This window comes from Hippopotamus amphibius, chromosome 3 (assembly GCF_030028045.1).
Source record: "Hippopotamus amphibius kiboko isolate mHipAmp2 chromosome 3, mHipAmp2.hap2, whole genome shotgun sequence".
In the NCBI taxonomy this organism is placed as follows: Eukaryota; Metazoa; Chordata; class Mammalia; order Artiodactyla; family Hippopotamidae; genus Hippopotamus; species Hippopotamus amphibius.
In genome coordinates this window covers 138,760,789-138,781,095 of record NC_080188.1, presented here as the reverse complement: position 1 = coordinate 138,781,095, position 20,307 = coordinate 138,760,789, and the positions used below count along the sequence as shown (strand labels likewise).

At 44.6% G+C, this 20,307-nt stretch overlaps 1 protein-coding gene and 2 non-coding genes across 3 annotated transcripts in view; 1 reads left to right on the top strand and 2 right to left on the bottom strand.

Annotated features, from left to right (window-relative positions):
- MPZL1 (myelin protein zero like 1) overlaps positions 1–13,959 on the bottom strand; it is a 62,173-nt gene extending 48,214 nt beyond the window's left edge. Inside the window, exon 1 of the mRNA XM_057726813.1 lies at positions 13,678–13,959. Within this exon, the coding sequence (XP_057582796.1) occupies positions 13,678–13,768 (91 nt within the window). The 5' untranslated portion in view covers positions 13,769–13,959. The remainder of the gene's footprint in view (positions 1–13,677) is intronic.
- Positions 13,960–18,874: 4,915 nt separating this feature from the next.
- TRNAP-AGG (transfer RNA proline (anticodon AGG)) lies at positions 18,875–18,946 on the top strand. The gene has a single exon. It is a non-coding gene; the product is annotated as a tRNA-Pro (tRNA).
- Positions 18,947–19,614: 668 nt separating this feature from the next.
- Positions 19,615–19,686, bottom strand: TRNAP-CGG (transfer RNA proline (anticodon CGG)). Its single transcript has one exon. It is a non-coding gene; the product is annotated as a tRNA-Pro (tRNA).
- Between the last annotated feature and the right edge of the window lie 621 nt (positions 19,687–20,307).

Below are 20,307 nucleotides of genomic sequence, written 5' to 3'. Positions count from 1 at the left end.
TTTACTTCAAAACTTTCGGCTAACAAACTTTTTTTTGGCATTTATTTATTTATTTTATTATTTTTTTAGTAACCACATTTTTTTTCAGATCTTTATTGGAGTATAATTGCTTTACACTGTTGTGCCAGTTTCTGCTGTACAACAAAGTGAATCAGCTGTATTTATACATATATCCTCACATCCCCTCCCTCTTGAGCTTCCCTCCCACCCTCCCTATCCCACCCCTCTGGGTCATCACCCATCATCAAGTTGATCTCCTTGTGTTATGCAGCAGCTAACAAACTTTGGCAAAGGACAGCAACACTCTGCCCACCCCCAACAAATCATTCAACAAACACTTACTGGGTTCCCAATATGTCCCAGGCACTTTCTGGGTTTAGTAGAGATTTATGCTCTAGTGGGAGAACTGAGAAAGAATAAACATATAGGGAAGAAATAATATATTTTCAGCTATAAACAGCAGGGAGAATACAAACAAGAGCAATGGGAGACCCCCAAATAATGGGGTTAGGGTTGTATGCTCATTTTATTTTAAGTTGACAAGAGTGTTCACTGTGTTTGTGTTCATTTTTGTGTACTCTGGCTCTCAAGTCCAACATTCTTTCCATTCAACGTTAGTATATTAAATACCTTGAAATCTGGTATATAACTGATCATTTAAAGACAAAAAAAGGAAGGTCTAAGAATTCTGAAAGAAGAAGTATCGACACTCAGTGGATGCTGTTGGTCATGTGCAGAGAGAATCCACTCTATATGATAGGCCCTCTTTCTAGGAAAACTCTCAAGATGCAGGGAACTATTAAGGTTTCCAATCAAGGTTTCAAGGCTGTCTCCTCATGTCTCAAGTGTCACTGTCAGTATGTGACAGCACTCTTCAGTGAAGAGGGTGACTTATCCAACCCAATATGTCTGTCAGCTATATGCCTACCACGGAGAGAGGGGTGTTTCAGACTATCATGGCTTGACGACCATAGCCATTATGGTCATTCAATAAACATCCACTGAGTTGATCCCATAATCCCTGGACAATCTTGTGAGGATACTCTGTCTTTGGACAGGGGAGAAAAATACATTAACAGCTGAATCCAATTAAACGTTCTAGCACCGCAGCATTTATAATGCTCACTGAAACTCAATAAGCTGACATGATGTTTTTACTAGATACAATGCCCTTGAGAGCTTGGTTAGACAGTTTCCCCCCTGAGCCACATCACTGTCAAATTCAATGTCTGAACAACAAAGCCTACGTCCGCCTGCTCCCTGGTTCTCGAGATCCCAAGTTCTGGGAGATCCTATTCCCTATTTTCACTCACTCTCTGCTCTAACGTTTATAGTTCCTACACAGGGTTCAGTTCAACAGTTCACCTAATAACTACTAAACACTATGTTCCAGATATTGTTCTAAGTATTGGAGACCTAAAGATGAATAAGGCACAGTTCTGCATTTAGAGAAACAATCACATAAAAAGATAATTTCAGATAAAGTGATACAACATAAAACTTAGAGGCAGGGCACCTTAGGCCTTGCCTCAGAGTATCTGCCAGATGAGCTTGCACTTGAGATAGGAAGGCCATAGGGGTAGCCAGGTAAACAGATAGGGAGAAGGCTCATCAGGAGAGAGAGGGAACATACCATACAGAAAGTCAAGGAGACAACCTATCTTGTAGAAATATTGCAAACAATCAACAAAGTGCAAGGAAGGGAATGGCAGCTGATAACGGCATAACACATGAATCAAGCTGAGGACCTGAGCTTATCCTAGAGACAGTGGGGGAGGGATGGAGGGTCTTGGCGGAAATGTGGCACGAGTAAGGCTGCTGTGAGAGATCCCTCTGGCAACAGTTGGGAGGGTGGACCTGAGGGGAACACGACTAGCATTAGGGAGACCAGTTAGGATGTTCTCGAAGTCATCTGGACTTGAAAAGATTGGCACCTGTCCAAGTGCAATGGAGAAAAAGAGGTAGATTCAGAAACAGAAAGTAAATATGGGCAGGGCTCTGATTAAACCCATGGAGATGGGGTGATGGAAAGGAAGGATTCCAAGATGATGTTCAAGTTTTTGTCTGAGAGAAAGGCAAATGGGACAGTGGGAAACAACGAGAACGGTGGCCAGTGGCGTGAAGCAGAGGCAGAGTTTGGAAAGGAGAGATACATGACTTGAGTTTCGAAAACACAAAGTTTGAGGTGCCTCTGGACGTTCAAATGAATACGGACAGTGGGTAAGAGTCTACAGGCCACAGCACTGGAGATATACTTGGGAGTCACCATTTATTTAACAAATCTTTATCGAATGCCTTATCTGCCAGATATGAATTGTAGTAAAAAAAGAACAAAATTGGATGAGATCACCAAAGACGAGCACATGAGGAGACTAGCAAGTGGCTGACAGCAGAGCTTAAGAAAAATCAACGTTGGGGCACAGGCAGAGGGAGGATGCCTGGAGCAGACAGGGAAGAGAGATGAGAATCCCAAGTAATGTCACAAAGACAAAGGAAGTAAGAACGGAGTGGTCAACAATGTCAAGGAAGCAAGAAGGTCCAGAAAGAAAAGTGCTGAAATACTGATAGGTCAGTTGATTTGGCAACCTTAGGTGGCCTTTATCAAAGTGTCACATGGGTGAGGAAGCAGAAGTCAGATCACACTGACTTGAGATGTGAACAGGAATCAGGGGAAATCAACAACTTGAGATGTCCACTTATGGCTTATCTTTTACACTTCATTACCGGTTTCGTGGTGAATTTTATGTGTCAACTTGGCTGGACCACCAGCTGGACCAATCACCTCTGTTGAAAGACTACTGTGGACGTTTCTATGAAGGTGTGCTTTTGGATGAGATTACCAATGAAACCGGCAGACTCTGAGTAAAGCAGATTATCCTCCCTGATGTTAGGGGAGCCTCATCCAATCAGCTGAAGGTCTTAAAAAAAAAGACTGATCTCTTCGAGAAAGAATTCTACCAGCAGACTGCCTTTGGACTCCAACTACACTACCTTGAATTTCCAGCCCGCGAGTCTACCCTGCTGATTTCTGACTTACCAAACCTCTACTATCGTGTGAGTCATTTCCTTAAAATATCCATCCATCCATCCATCCAACCATCCGTTTATCCTGCTGGTTTTGTTTCTCTGGAGACTTCTGACTAATACAGATTTTGGTACCAACAGTGGTTCTAGAAGAACAGAATCTTCAGGATGAGTTTTCTGAATTGGTTCTGGGGTTTCTGGAATTGGCTCTCCACAATGATTGGATTTAAAGACACTAATGACTATTTCCTGTAGTAGAGAGAGCACTGATAGTCCATGGCACAATGTGGCCACAGAGAGATGCAAAAATCACCACCGAATACTCCTAATCAAACACTCACAAAAGGCAAGGTTCTGGATGACCATGTATATGACACCTTTGGACATTTTTATCAAATGAGTGAGGATAATGATGTTGGTCAATTGCTCCTAAAGTCACTAGACAAAGTGGGAAAAGAAAAGGATGAGCTCAGGGATTCAAATTCCCAGCTCAAGTGCTGGTAAATGACCAGAAAACTTCTACATGTACCCTGACAGAGACTTTCATCTCCTACAGCCATAGAGCTGAGACTGCTAAAAATCAAACCCAGAATCTCATCCTGAGGTTGGCTGAATTACAAAGCAATTTGAATCTCCAACTTCACAGGGTGTCTACTATTAAAGGGAGGACACTGACTGAGAAGGAATGGGGACCCTATGGGAAGACCCTGATAAAGCTGGGGATATTGAACCCCTAAATATGGATGAGTCTCCTCTGCAGTAGAAGCAGAGCCCAGCCTGAGACTCACCATTTGCCGGAGGAAACCTTAACGGCCTCCCCTGAGGCAACTGCCTCAAAAGACACTGCTCATTGTCCTCAGAACATACCCCAACCACTCCTCTTTGTTTCCAGACTTATCACTAGACTCAAGTCACAGAAGGTCGCTACAGGTACAAACTGCGACCCATGAGGAGATGCACTAGACTCCAAAAGAACTTGATTTTTCTAATTTGCACAGGTAGAAATCCAGGGAATATGTGTGGAATGGATACTAAGCATGTGAGATAATGGTGGAAGGAACATAAAGTTGAATCAGGCCAAATCGATCAAGAACCCATTAAAGAAAATATTCTGCATTTAATGTTGCAACTCAGGGCGTTAGAGCTCTAACAGTTTGTTTTGGTTGCTTGGCTAAACCATGGACCCAAAGTGGCCCAAATGAATTAGAGATGCCAGACCTGCCTCAGCTTAATGTAGAAGAAGGGATTTAATGAAGGCACAGGGAGACTGGAAAGTTGCAGTGGGTTTGTCATTTAAGACACATCATCTACCCTGGGAAGGTTCAGAAGACATGCCTTTCAGCATAACTATGAGAAATAAATTTGTGAGAGGGGCCCCAGCATCCTTCTAGAGTCCTGGGACCACTCTTCTCTGTAGGCCAGAACTCACAAAGGGAATTGCCAACACTGATGTGACGCTTCCTAATGCAATGGAAAGAACTGGATCCTGCAGTGGCAGGGGAAGTGGCAGCACTCAGCTGCCAAAGGCATGGTTACCTTAACAGACAGCAGAGGGAACGCAGGAACCAGAGCAGTCTGACTCACAGAGACCTGCAGCGCTGGCTAGTTGATCACAATCTTCCTGGAAATGATACAGATGCGCAGCCCACTAAACTCTTACTTGATCTGCATGAGCCGAAAAGGTCTAGGTCACGTGAACAGTCTAACTTGAATCACAAAAACAGAAAGTCACGTCTCCTCCATCAACTCCAGACTTGAGCCAGTTTACAGACCCAGAACCCCTTGAATAAAGCGGAGGCTGGCTCCAAATGAGCATAAATTAAGAAAGCAGTTTGAACGAAAGCATTTAAGTGGCAAGCCATTAGCTTTATGTATTAGATGTGTTTCAGAGGTAGAATCTTCCAGATTTCAGAAAATTAATACAATTCACATACTATATAACAGCCCCAGCCAGGTCTAGGGTGGCATCCCATGATCAAACTCATAAGTACTTCCGGGGTGAAACATATGATTAGTCTCACCAAGTGGATCATGACTGAAAATAGTCTCTCAGTAGCTCAGGACAAATTCTGCACCCAAAGAATTTGTATCAAACTTAGGAAAAAAACTTGCAGTTTTCAGAGCTTTAGGGATTTCAGAATCGCTGATAAGAGACTGTGCACCTGTAATTTGAAATGAGAATGAGAAATTGCCCCTCAGCATTTTCTGTTCTGAAATCCATATACAAATCAGCTTCATCTCTGCTTATTATTAAAATAGTCTCTAATTTCTCTGGTGTATAAAGTTCATCAAGCCTTTCTGGGGTTTTTCTACACTTGCAGTCACCGGGAAAAAAAAAATTAAATTCCAAACAGCTGAAAGCAATCAAGACTGAAAATCCCTACTAGTTAAGAGACCAGGGCTGGAACTCCTGCTCAAGGCAGGCAGCAAGGCAGAACTACGGAACCTCTGCCAATGGGGTGGAGGAGCCAAGGAAAGGCGCCGGTGAGGAGCCCCTGGTCTGAACACCCTGAGCCTGCTTGGACATCCTGTAGGGCACGCCTGCCAGGAGTCTAACTGCAGAAGGATCCGCACAGCCTCCAGGGAGGAACTCAGCCCAAGCGAAGAGGGAAGGCCCAGGGGCCTGGTCCACATGCAGTGCCTCCTGACGAGGGGGAAGGAAGCTTTCTGAGCCTTGTGTGGTGTCAGACACTGGATAAATGGATTCACGCTGCGTTCCAGCCAGAGGGAGCAGTGTCAGCGTGAGAAACGACAAGAGCCACACCAGCAACAATCCCTGAGGATGGCTCCAACACGGCAGCTTCGTTCTTCCAGGGTGGCGTCCGCAGCAGCAAGACACGGGCTTCTGGGCACAAACACGACCACGGAGACGAGGACATCGGTGGGTGACCTGGGACAGTTCAAGGACTCTCTGCAAACATTTAACATGTCCTGGAAACCTCCGAAAAAGTGGTTAGAGACTTTGAAGGGGAAATTCTATAATAAGGCAGAGTGGCTGCAAATACATGCTTTGGAGGTTTGAGTCCCAACTCCACCATATATCCGCTATGTGATGTTGCACAAGTTACACAACCTGTCTGATTCTTAGTTCCTTCATCTGTAAAATTTAAGGAAATACTAATTATCACACAGAGTTGTAAGCGGCAGATGAGATAATGCATATGAATTACTTAGCGAAGGCCTGGCACATGGTACACAATCAATGAGGGCAGAACAAACGAAACAACACGCACCTAGTTTTACATCCAAACTTCTCAGTTATACCTGGTTGAAAAGAGAAAGACATATATAAAGATAAATATGTATATAAAATCTGTATCTATATCTAGACAGATTGATAGATGTGAATTAATTCAAAATTTCTCCCTAACTACTCACTCATTTTCTCTCTGCCCTTCTTAGCCATTTAGGAGATATCAAATATTTGCATCTTAACACATTTTTCTTTTAGGAAGCTGAGTCTTTTCCTTATATTTCCTAGCAACACCCTTCAGAGGAAGGTATATAGCAATTATGACCTGGACGTGAGTAACTGTAGGAAACTGGCTGGCACAGGGTCATACAAGTTCCCACTGAAACTTAGTCCACAACAGAGCACCTTCATCTTTTCAAGTGTTATCTGGAAAAAGCATAGGATTATGTTAAATTTACGTAACTGCACACTGTGTGCTTTAATGTTTGGAGAGAAAAGAATATTTTTCTTAATTTTGGTAAACAGCATTTTAAAGATGGTCTTAAATTGCATATAATAAACTCCCCAGATTCTAAAGTGGAATATCAGAGTCTTAGTATAGAAAATGTTCGTTGCAAATTCATCAACATTTGTTCAGCTGGTTGTAGCACAGCACTAACAAGCTCAAGTCATGGATTTCATTCTACTGGGCAATCTTATCCACAATAATAAATAACTCAGGCTCAGCAAAGACATATTGCATCTCTAACCCCAATTAGTTAAACCTAAGAACTGGGTACAACGTATCACAATAGTTAGAAAACTATTCAAGCCACAGGCCCTGACAGTAGATCAGAGGTATTACAGAGGATCACAATTTCTAAAGAGACTCTGAGTTTGGAAAGGGGAGAAAAAAGAGAACAAATCACTGAAGGAAAATTTATCAATGAAATCATCCTTCTCTTCTTGGATAAAGGCCTAACGAGACCAAGGGAAAGCATATAAGTGAATAAAAAATCACAGTAAGGGGCTTCCTAGGTGGCACAGTGGTTAAGAATCGCCTGCCAATGCAGAAGACAAGGGTTCGATACCTGCTCCAGGAAGATCCCACATGCCGCAGAGCAACTAAGCCCGTGTGCCACAACTATTGAGCCTGAGCTTTAGAGTCCGTGAGCCACAACTATTCAGCCCATGTGCCACAACTACTGAAGCCCACGTGCCTAGAGCCCGTGCTCTGCAACAAGAGAAGCCATGGCAATGAAGAGCCCGTGCACTGCAACAAAGACTAGCCCCTCCCTCCCCTACCTCACTGCAAGGAGCAAGAGAGAAATGCAACGCAGAGGAAGCCTGTGTGTAGCAACAAAGACCCAACACAGACAATAAATAAATAAATTGGAAAAAAAAAAATCACAGAAGCCCATATGCATTCAAAAAGATAATAAATAAATAAAGAGGTTTAAGGGCAAAAATACAAAGGTCCCAGGAGACAATTACAATTTCAAAATTCAGGCACTACAAATGGTTACAAAGCCAACTGACTCTTAGCAGCCAAAATTCCAGCGACTTTGGCCTGGACTCTAGGGTATTGCTAATGTCAAGCACTTGGCAACATAAGAGTGGAAAAGGAAGAAAGGACTATCACTCAAGACATACAAAGGCTTCATATCTCACCAGCCTCAGGGATCAAGACCCAGAGCCATCTGATATTGAGACCTCAGGTAATGCTTCTAGTTCTAATTAAACTTCCTCTGATGAAGGCTAAAGACAAAACTAATCTATAATGACTTCCATGTCAAAGCAAACCATTTATTCTCTCATTTTAAAATGACACCAATGGAGAACAAGATTAAAATCTTTGCAAGGTTTAGGTACAAGCGAGACGCATGTCCTACACAGAGAATCCAAATTCTCAGATAAAAGATACAACTTAAGTAAAAACAAAACTGGGCTCCAGTTAGAAGATTCTGACCATCCAGGAGAAATGTGATTGTGGCTGCACTAAATCAGCCTCAGTGGTGATAGAAAGGAATGTGAGAAATATTTAGCAGGTAGACCAGCATTCACTAGGTGGTGGGGAGGCAGCAATATTTCTGAAAAACTGTGTATATCACGTTATTCCCAATTAAATCACACTGTAAACTCAGCAGGAAAGAGCAACCATTAATGAAATCCCACAATGGATCCTTTGTAAGTTTATGAAACATCTTTTTTGTAATGCCAACAGTATTCTCTTTTTTTTTTTTACACCGCAAACTTTCACAGCAGGTGAATATCTTAAATGTGGTGACTGTCAGAAATTTAAACTGTCCTTTGGTATTCACAGTTTATTTGAATGGTCTGTCACCTTCCACCAGAATCTAGGCTCTCTGTTGCATCCAAGGTACCTGAAACAGTGCCTGGCACCCAGCAGGTGTTCATTTGGTTGAATAAGTGAATAAAGATTTTGTGAAAACACAAATTTGCATTTTATATACTTTTCACATATCTCTCTCTTTCACTTAATATTGTCTTTATTTCATTTTTAGCAGCTTATGGTAGAATATTAAAAAAAAAAAGACTAAGTTTTTGTTTTATTATCCCAACTAGTAAACAAGGAGTAAAAGGCCTTTCAACTACAGGGGTAGTGTCTCAATTCTACATTTGGCCAAAAAGCTTCAAAAAATAGAAAAGTTTTATTGATAAAACACTTCGAAACTAAAACAAACATGATAAAACAATTTCAGTATAAGTAGTAATTCCAAAACTATAGTGCTTAAAGTGGTTGAAGAATGTTAATTCATTTCATACATCTCTGAAGAAATATGAAATGGTGCTTAAAGAGTGAAAATTATCGGATCATGCATAAAAATCACACTTGGAAAAAACATTCCTTCTTTCAACAAACATTTCTTGGATACCTACTACGTGCCAGGCTAAATCCTAACTCCATGTGGCAAACTACTAATAAACTGTTATTAAGATGTGCCTATGCCTACTGGCCATTTAATAAATATGTATTAGTATCTATCATCTCCACTACGCTAAGCACTTAGGGATACCTCTCTACGCAAGACCAACACTATCTCTGTCCTGCATTCTAGTGGAGGAGAACAGAGAAGAATCACCAAATAGTAAGAAATAACAATATGGACATAAACTAAGGGCCAAGAAATGAAAACAGGGGACCCCAATGGATAGGGTGGCTGGGGAAGGTCTCTCTGCGGAAGTGACATTTCAGCTAAGGCCTCACTGATGAAAAGGAGACAGCTCTGGGCAGTTCTGGGGAAAGAGCACACCAGGCAGCAGGAAAAGCAAGTGCAAAGGACCAGAGGTGGGAATGAGTTTCAAAGAGTTGAAGATGGCAGCATGGCTTGAATACAGTGGGCAAGGGAGCACAGGGCACTAGCTGAAGTCAGCGAGGTGGGCAGAAACCAGACCGCACAGAGAACTGTAGGCCACGGGGAGAAGTTGGAATGTCATTCACAGTGCAAGGGAAGCCATTAAGAATTTTAAACAAGAAAGTGACATGATCTGATTTGCATTTTTACAAAGTCATTCTTGCAGTTGTGTGAACAGACTAAAAGGAAGAAAGAGGGGAAAATGCGGAGACCGGCTGTGAGGCTATCACAGTACCACAGGCAAGAAATGACAGTGATTTCGACTAAAATGCTAGGAGTGGACCACTGATAGAAAAAAAGGGCTGAGAGGGAAAAAAAAAAAAGGGAAGAAGAGGAAAGAAAAAGTGAGTGAGTCCTAGATGTATCTTGGAGATGGGGCAACTGACTAGATGTGGGGACTGAAGGACAGGGAGCTATCAAGGGCGGGTGCTAGGTTTCTGGTTTGAGCAGTCAGAGGACAGCAGTGCCATTTTACTGAAACGGGTGATGCAACTGACTGAGAGGTGCTCTTCATATACCGTGTGTTCAGCCCCGCCTAAGGGTTACCAAAGACATTCTAATTGCCAAATCCAGTGAATCCTTGAAGTATTCACGCTCTCTTCACCTGACACAGTTAAAACTTCTTCCTTAGAACTTCACTCTTGGGAAGTAAGAAAAACAAATACCATGTATTAACGCATATATGCGGAATATAGAAAAATACTACAGATCAACTGGTTTGCAAGGCAGAAACAGAGACACAGATGTAGAGAACAAGCATATGGACATTAAGTGGGGAAAGCGGGGCGGGGGAGGGGATGAACTGGGAGATTGGGATTGCCATATATACATTACTAATAAGAAACAATATCAAATTGTACACTTTAAACATATGCAGTTTATTGTATGTCAATTATGTCTCAATAAAAGTTCTTTTAAAAGAACAGAAAAAACTTCACTCTCAGGCTTCCCTGGTAGCAACAGTTGTTAAGAATCCGCCTGCCAATGCAGGGGACAGGAGTTTGAGCCCTGGTCTGGGAAGATCCCACATGCCACGGGGCAACTAAGCCCATGCGCCACAACTACTGAGCCTGTGCTCTAGAGCCCACGCACCACAACTAATGAGCCCATGCTCCGCAACTACTGAAGCCCATGTGCCTACAGCCCGTGCTCTGCAATGAGAAGCCACCGCAATGAGAAGCCCAAGCACCGCAATAAAGAGTAGTCCAGCTTTCTGCAACTACAGAAAGCTCACGCACAGCAATGAAGACCCAACGCAGCCAATAAGTAAATAAATAAATAAATTTATAAAAACAAACAACAAAAACCACTTCACTCTCTCTCAGTTTCCAAGACACCACACTCTTCTGGTTCTTCATTTACTCAATGAGCCTCCTTCTCAGGTTCCCTATATCCCAGGACTCTGTCCTTCACCTGCTATTTCCTTCAACACACTCTCCCTTGCTGACCTCATCCACGCAATCCATAGCTTTAACTGCTACCCACGTAAAGCCTTCCAGATCTATATTTCCTACCAGAACTTTCTCCTTGCCTCTAAAACTATCTCTGCAACTGTCCCATTTCTGGTGAGATATCTCAGCAACATCTTAAACTCAACATATCCAAAAGTAACTTCATCATCCTCTTCTAACACTCCTTTCCCTCATCCCATATTCTTCATCTGTGAAAAACTCCACTTTTCAAAACTATGCTCAGCTTTCCAAGCCCAAAACCTTAGGGTCATCTTACACTCCTCTCTTTCAGGTCCACAACGAATTGATTTCCAAGCCCCATCAAATTTACTTTCTTAAAAATTCACGGATATGTCCTCTCTTCATATCCCACTGCTTTAATTCACGGCTTCCATCCTCCTCCTCTGCATTGTTACAATAACCCTTTGGTTTCTTGAGCCTCACACCATTCTAACCTACCCTTCACATCTCAATAGACAGAGAAATCCTTCACAAGCTCCCACAGCCCTTACAATGAAATTCAGCCTTATGAACAGCAAACAAGGTCCTTTGGGAATTAGTGCCTCTGGCTGGCTCCCCTGCCTCAACTCCCACCATCTCTCCTATACATACACTCCAACTTCTCACACTGATGTACCAACAGGTTCATTCACGACTCTGCATATACTGTTTTCTCCCAACATCTACTTAGCTTAAGCATCCCTTTCTCTAGCAGTCTTCACATCAGTCTGAGATGATGACTCTCCTTCGTGATCTCACAGCAAACCGTTAATGAAAGACTTCGCATACTGCTTACCACACTTTGTTTCTCCCACTGAACTATAAATTACGTGAGGCTAGGGACTGTCCTTCCTAGAATACTTTTGGTGCTTAGTACTTAAAAAATGCTTAGTAAATGTCTGTTGAGTAACTGTCTAGATCGAACTCAAGAAGGCTTTCTGTTGAACATGAACTGCTATGTGCAGTATTCATGACAAGAAAAGGTAGCTTGAAAGAAGAAACATTCAACAGTTTTCTAAAATTAACCAATAACATCAGCTGCCGACTTTCACATATCAGCATTCATCTTTCATTATTGAAGAGCTAGGTATGTCCAAGGTGTGTATAGAAGTAACTGATTATCTTTTTGTATTAATAGCCATGAATAGCTTTTCAGTTCTGCTACTTTTTAATACCTTGAGTTTAATAACGATTACTCTGACTGTTTCTGTGCTCAATAAAGATGGACGTCTGCCTCTCACGCAGAATAATTCTGTCTGAACACACAAAATTTCTGATACACCTTAGTTTTAAGCTATTTCCTACCTGTTCACTTAAAACATAAATATTACCACCTTTACCAATACATATTAAAAAAAAAAAAAACCCATGCTTTTTACCTTTTCTCCCCCTCAAAAGAGACATTTATACAAAATGGACTGTCTTATATACACAAGGTATATCTTCATCTATCAACCTCCAGAAGGTGGGGGGACCTTTTACATTTATACTTTATAGTTCCTGGAATCATTATTAAATGATATTTTTCCTGGCTCCAAATTTTACATTAAGGACTTGTCCATGAAACTAATTACTGAGAATACTCATGTGCGGCTACTGTGACGCAACTCACATTTTGCAAAACAAAAGAAATGAACAAGTCATCACGGTTTCTTAGGATTTGGCTCTATAACCATTACTTAACCACATTCTGAGACAGCAACAAGTACTCTGCTTTGAACAACAACACACAAAAAGAAGTCTTATGAGAGACACCAATGCAGATGTCCATAAACCAACTCATCCAATTCAACAAATCTAGCCTGAAGTTTACCTTATGTTTCACCATGAAATCTGGCAAAGCGATTTTTTTTAAAAGAAAAACGTGCCTTTTAATGTCCTATGGTGACTATGTCTGGAATTACGAGGGTGAGTCAAATATTATCCGCACTATGGCTGTAGAATCTACATAAGTTTTCATATAACCGGAGTGCGGCTTTTTTGACTCACCCTCGTCTTATACATTTGAATAAACCCTTTTAAATCCAGGTCACTCCAGTGGTATTTCCAGCTCTCTGCATCCTAACCCAGAAGTAAGGTAAATTTCTTCTTGGTGCTGTGCACACTACAGAGATGAAACAAATGAGACTCCGGGACCCTTCCATCTCGGAAGCTTAAAAAATGGGTTGGAGAGCACTGGAAATGGAACGAACAAAGTAAAACACAACAGTCGCTTAACCGGGAAACACACCAACAAAGGCCGTACGAGTGAAAACCCTGCAACCTTCCGTCACCTCCCAAAGGTGGAGAACGCCCGGGTTCCTGAACCGGAATCCCAAGCGGGCCTGGGCGACCCAGACTCACCAGGCGGAGACGGTGGGCGACCCCGCGAGGGCCCAATGCAGCCTCCCGCCGGGCCCGCTCCCCAGACAGCCCCCCACGAATGAGCAAGGTAGGGCGTTCTCCCCGCCTCCTCTACACGCAGGCACCCAGGAAGAAAGAGCAGGCTCCGCGCCTCTCCAGTCCGTCGCGGGGCCCGAGCGCCCCGCCCGCCGGCCCCGTTCCCCGCGCCCCAAGACGCTCAGGCCGCGCCCCTTCCCCACCTCTGCGCCCCGCGAGCACAGGGCCCGCCACCTGGCCCCGCCGCCCTCGCCCCGGCCCCAACATCACTCACAGAGCCCGAGCGCCGCCGCCAGCACCGACCACAGCCAGAGCCTGCGGTCTGGGGATGCAATCAGTGCCCCAGCCCCGGCGGGCGCGGCCATCGTCTTCCCGCCGCAGCCGCCGCGGCGCTGGGCCCCCGTCGCCACCGCGGTTAGCTCGGCTCCCGGCTGGGGGGCTCCGGACTCGCCGCCGCCCGCGTCTGCAAGCACCTCCACGCCGCGCTCCCCGCTCGCGGCCCCCGCCGCTGCCTGCCAGCCCTCCGCCGCGACCTCGGCCCCAGCTTTCTGCTCATTGGCCTGCCCCTCACACTCTGAAGGACGCGATTGGAAGGCACCGACTGTCCATCACTCCCTTCTCCAGGCAGGGCCCCGCCTCCTCGGTCCCACCCAGGCTCCTTATCCCGGCGCTGGAGGTCCCCGGCTGTCCCGGGCGACCGCCGCCAAGCCTTCTGCCTGCCTGCGTGGCTGTCCGCCGGTCTGTCCCGGCCCGCCCGGCTGCCAGGGTCTCCTCTGCCTAAGGGTCCAGTCCCCCAGAACTCTTCATCGTCTGTCTTCGCCTCTGTTTCTCGGTTTTCCTGAGCCTCACCTAAAGAAAAAGCAGCAGTTCGTTTACAAAATAAAAAAAAAAAAAAAAAAAAAAAATAGAGGGGTACGATGGGGAGAGACTTCTGATTCTGTCGTTCAGCTAGAATACATCTCCCCCCTTGCCCTGTCTCCAAGGCCTGTCCTTTGCTTGGACCGGATAATTTATGTGCTGCAAAGTGAGACATCTACCAGCTTAAACAGAAGTCTCCATCTTGTCTGAATCTCCTCTTAGACGCTCCCCGTTTTGGCTTAAGAAAGGTTGAGAACTGGGAACTCTTGCCTACTACCTGGAGCACAAATGAATGGGGTTTTGTTTGGTTTGCTTTTGTACACAAAATGTCCCTCGATTTATCAATAAAAACTGGCAAGTTCCCCACCCCGACTCTTTAGTGCCCTTCCTGAGCCGGCTCCACTTGGTTACCTTGGCCCAGGGCTGTGTCTGCCACTTACTGGTTGCCCAATAAATTCTGGAAAGTGTTTGCAATAGTCCTTGTGAGAACAGCTCACAAAAGGAAGAAACGGAAGGACAGGAGCGTAAGAAAAATGAGGGTGAAGGAAGAAAAGGAAAAATCCAGGTGGCAGGCCAATAGTGTGAGGGAAGGAAACAAGTATTAGCCAATTAGGATGAAAGTGGGAGAAGAGCATGGTGAGAACACCCACATGCAGCGCCTCGTTTCAGTGTTCTGTCTCAAGCCAATCATATGAACGCCCTTCCTGATATTTTTGGTATTTTAGTCTGCTAGCCTTGTAGTAAGGCAAACTCTTTTATAATAATTACTTTGGCACTAATGAGGGAAAACTTAAAATAAAAAAGAAATATTTCACCTTATTTCTCTCTCAGCAAGATGCTTATGAAGTTTTTCTGGAATGTCATAGGTTGGAAAGACTACAAATGCATTAAGTGAGCAACTACTATGTGTTGTAGATATAGAATATGTAGACTTAACTCTCAAGAAGCACAGGGTCTACTAGTCAGTATAGCAAGCAAGTGCTGAACTAAATTTTTTTCAATGCTTGAAGAGAAGGTCGTGTAAAGGAGAAAGGTAAGACTAACAGGGACAGAGTTTCTCAAAGACATGTTTTGTTAAAAGCTTCTCCACTGACTCTGACGTACCTCAACACAGATACCTCCCTCTTCTGAGAACCACTGGCCCATGAGATGTCCATAAAAGATGCACAGAGGATGTAGCATTTGAGGTGCATTTTAAAGGCTGAATAAATTTTCACCAGAGAGAAACAGGAAAAGCAATACCAGGTACAAGGAATAGTGGCTTAATTCTGTGCAGTTTGGAACTTCAGGGGAGTGAGGGAACGAGGGAAGAGAGAGAACACTGGAAAACAGTCTGTGGTAACATTTTGAAGAGCCTGGGGTTGTCTTTATTGTGTAGGCAGGGGGGAGTGATGAAAGGGAAGTGGCAAGTTCAGATCTGTGTTTTAAAAGGGTGACTTCTGCAACAGACAAGGCAAGAGTGAAGAGAGCATGAGATAAGGTGTTGGTAGTGATGGAGGAAAGGAAGGCGAGGATTGGAGAAACATTTCAGAAAAAGAATGACAGGGCTGGGCATAAATTAGATGTGAAGCCTAATGAAAGACAGATGTGACCTCCAGTTTCTAGCCAGAGTGGTGAATGATGCTACCAGTTAACTAAGACTAAAAACCCAGGCAGAGAACCTGGTCTGTGAGGAAAGCTGATGAGCTGGGCCTTGAACACAGCAGAAAGTGCTGAGAACGCCCAGGCGGGCAATCAGAAGGCAGTTAGATATCTAGGTGTGGAGCCCAGGGAAGCAACAGAGGGGCTACCATGAAACCAGAGCCTGCTTGGGCGCCAACATGTTTCCACAACGAACAATATCAGGCCATCAGTAGATACGTAATAAATATTTGTGTAATGAATAGATGAATGTTTATTGAATTAATCTAGAGAAGTTACCAAGAAAAACAAAATCACGTGAGGCGCTTTAGCCATGGTCCTTGCGTTGTAGTTTCTGATCCTTCTGTAGAAACAGTAAATAGAAAACAAACAAACAATCCTTTGGATTGCAGTCACTATTGTGAGCCTTAGAGTCTCACTCAACAAATCTCCTCTTCAGATACTTCCTCTTTCCTCCTGACATTCAGTCAGAATCAACGGAAGACTTTCCATCAGGTGAGAAAAGTCCTTTTTAACGGGCTGCCTTGCCTCTGAAAAGAACGAGCTCCTTGGGGAGAATTTTCCCCACAGAGTCAATAAGAAGCAAAATCCCGTGCAGAGTCTTGTCTGATAATAGTGATCTATGTACAGATCCATTGGCCTCAGAGGCTTCCTGCTCCATGCAGTGCACAACAAATGCACTAAGTAGGGGTTTGCCTTGGGAACATCTCAGGGCTTTAAGTCTTCTCTTAATGGAGATCAGATAAGGGGCACCCAGGAGCAGCTAGTCCTGGCAAATATATATGGGCAGAATTTTCTAGAGCTGGAATTAATGGGAGAAGTAGGAAGAGGGTGGCAGGCACCAAAATTTCCAACATCTTTGTGAGTGTAGTTGAATTCTCTTCCACCTCCTGTACTCTCACTGGCATTCTCTCTCTCCTTGTCTTTTAAGATCTGTTGCCAGAAGAAAACTGGAATGCTCTGATCTGTGGGTGGTGACAGCAAGCTATTCCAGGACCACCAAGATGTGATGAATATCAGCTAGAGTCAAAGATGAATCCCAGGCCACACTGAGAAAGATTTACCTGGAGCTCAACCAGTCTCATGAACATCTCTACAGAGAGAATGTCCCAATCCAGGAAAGGGGTTGCATTCTTCTAGGAACTTTATGAAAATCTGAAAACTCGAGTTCTAGTGTATCTGGTGTCCCTGGGCGCAGAGGCACCACACTGGGGGAATATGGGTAATGGAGTCTGTAGGGTTCATTGCATAGGAGAAGGATATGTCACCAGGCTTCTTCATTTACTGTGGCTGGAATAAAATGTTCCTCAGGGTCCTCTGTCTCCCTGTGCCCCGCTACGACCTATGTACTACTGCTTCACCGGTGAGGGAAGGATGCGTGCTGGAAAGAGATCACAGACATTCCTCCTACCAAGATAGAGCCATTTCTCACTGTGAGTTGGGCAATTGATATCCTGAGTTTCGTTACTGTCAATCTTCCTGTATCATTGTTGGGAGGGCAAATGTGATGCTCTAGTGGCACCTGTAGAGTAAAAGACAAACCCTTTCAATCACCAGAGAGAAGTAGGAGTAAGAAAAGGAAAAAAAGCCCTAAAATGATAATAACTGTAGTAAATTCAAGTGGGAGAGGTAAGCATAGAGACAGACCTCTTGGTAACTGTAAAGAATGGAGATTTCCAGAAAGCTAAAGTGGTTAAATTATTTTCCCTAATGAATTGTATTTTGTAGTTTCCTCATTTTCGAGAGAAATAGAAACTTCTTCAGTGTCAAGGGCATATATTTTTCCAGTTAGGTTCTGATGAATAAACTCTGCTGGCATTTAGAACTAATGAACATTTTTAAAGGGTATTCTTATTCTCCTTGCCTCGGGCCCTGAGAAGGACTGAAGGCTCAAGTTAGTACAGTGTCAAATAAATCAAAGGGTGGGGACTGAACTTTGGAGCTCCAGAACTGTTATTTACTCCTGTCAAACCAGAAGAAGAAAGTTGACAACTCAGAGTCTGGCACGTAGTGCTCCTAAATGTCCATTGAATGAATGAGCAATCAAATGAATGAACTGAAGAATGAATGGGATATAAAATAAATATAGGCAAATAGGCCTATTTAGGATAGTCACCCTGTCTACTTGTAGTTTCCTATCTGGTTAATTATTTGCTAGAGTTACTCACAATTACTGATTGTCCACGTACCAAAATTTTTATTTTTAAGGGATTTGGAACAAATTGCGGTCATTCAGCAATTATTCATTGAGCACCAGCTTTGCCAGCATAAGCCTCAATACTGGCATTTAAGAATTTAAGATATAGAAAAGAAGCCATGCCTTAAAGATATTAGGATAATTGGGCACCAATTATAACAATTGGTTGCCAACTATACAGCAGAATTCAGTGTTGCTGTTAGTGTTGGCCCCTTATCCTCTAATAAATAATGATTAGAGGAGACAAGACTGCAACCCAATTATATACCACATACAATTGGTTTTAATATGTCAAAGGATCTTTTTCTGAGGTCAGAGTTTGGGACTTATGGAAAAGAGAGATTTTCCAGCTGAAGAGAGTAGTTTGAGTAAAAACACAGAGATGGTAATTTTCTAGGCTTGAAAGTGCTTTCAACACTAGGATGAAAGGTGTAGGCAGGAAACCAACAATTTTACTAATATAGGAATGCACAACATGCAAAACTCAGCAAGGGTGAGAATCTGGAATAAGCCTGCTGCAGGGATATTGCCACACACTCACTGCAATTTATCAGCCATAAACATAAATATAATTATAAATATTCCACTGGTAATGACACCGTTGTTTTCTTCTGTGTCACTGATCTTCAAAGATCAAAAGAAAAAAGAATATCGAAAACACTAGAACGCAAAACGGCTGAAATACATAAGCAAAATTACATAGATAACCACTTGGGGGCGCGGGACTAAGAAGTTTCTCCTTCCTTTATAATGACGGAGAGAAAGAACTCACGACGGCTCGTTGGTCTAGGGGTATGATTCTCGCTTAGGGTGCGAGAGGTCCCGGGTTCAAATCCCGGACGAGCCCTGTTTTTCTTTCCCTTCGTGAATAAACCATTTCTAAACAAATTAATTCTAGGATAGATCCATAAATGTAATAAATGCATGCTGGCGCAAATTACAACATTGAAACTTTTTGAACGAAGAGCACACTTTACGTTCCAATACCCTTAAAAGACGTAACATGAAAGCGTAGAAAGTTTGCTAAAAAATGTAATCCTTTGAAAACGCTCGCCGCCCTTCCTGCCAGGTCCGGAGTCGAGCGCGCGTGTTAGGGGCCGAGTTCCGACCTCGGCTGCCCACAGGCGAGCTTTACACTTGCCGGGGCCCGCGCTGGCCCGCCCGCACCGCGACCGCGGCAGGAGGACAGCGCGCCCCATCCCCCGGGGCCCGCTAACCCGCGGCCCCTGGCTCGCCTTTGGGGTGTTCGAGGGGTGCGCAGGAGTCCGCACCAGGCGTGTCTCTTCCAAGGACATGTGTTTTAAGCGGTGCGAGCATTTTCATACTTTGCCCTCAGACGTACAAAGACCACATCCTGTATGAATTGATCTCATCCGATCCTTTACTTCGTAAAACTAAGACGATCAGGATCGAGGTCAAGGGACCAGAATAGTTCCATCTCAGCCTCTACCTTGGCCGTGTGAGAAAAAGAAACTTTTTTAAATTTTAGGCTTTCGCAGAAAAAAGGAAAAGCCTGGGCTCGTCCGGGATTTGAACCCGGGACCTCTCGCACCCGAAGCGAGAATCATACCCCTAGACCAACGAGCCGCTCTCGGCAAACGCGCTTCCAGAGCCTCCCTTCAGCCTTATCCGCCTCTGGCCGCACGGCCTGACCGACCCCAGCCGGCTCCCCTTCTTTTATTCCCCAGGCCTTGGGTCGAAGCCCTCTCGCCACCCGCAGTGGCACCAGGAAAGGACGTGAGTTTTGCCCAGCGGGGCCGATCCTATCAGCCGGCACCCGGGCTCTGCGCCTCGGCCTGCGGCCATCCGCACACGGTCCAATAAGCCGCCTTCCCCAGTCAGGATGGCCCCTGCAGCGCTGTGGCGGCCGGGCGCTGGGAGGGCGCGGGCAGGGCCCCTCGGACGCGCCGGACGCCGCCGGGTGCCCACTGCCTGCTGTCTCCACGCCGCCAGTGTCGCTCCTTGCGGGGAGCTCCCGCCGCCGCTCAGACCAGCCTCAGAGCACTCGGCTGTGGGCCGCAAGCCCCATCCGTATCCCCGACCGTATCCCCATCCCCATCCCCTGCGCGGCTCCGGGACCACGCTCGCGGGTGAGTGGGGCGGGGGATATCGCGGAGGAGCGGGCGGGAGATGGAAAGGACGCACCTGGGAGGGAGTGATGGGGCGAAAAATTCTCAAAGGAGAGAGTATTAACAGCTAACTTTTTTC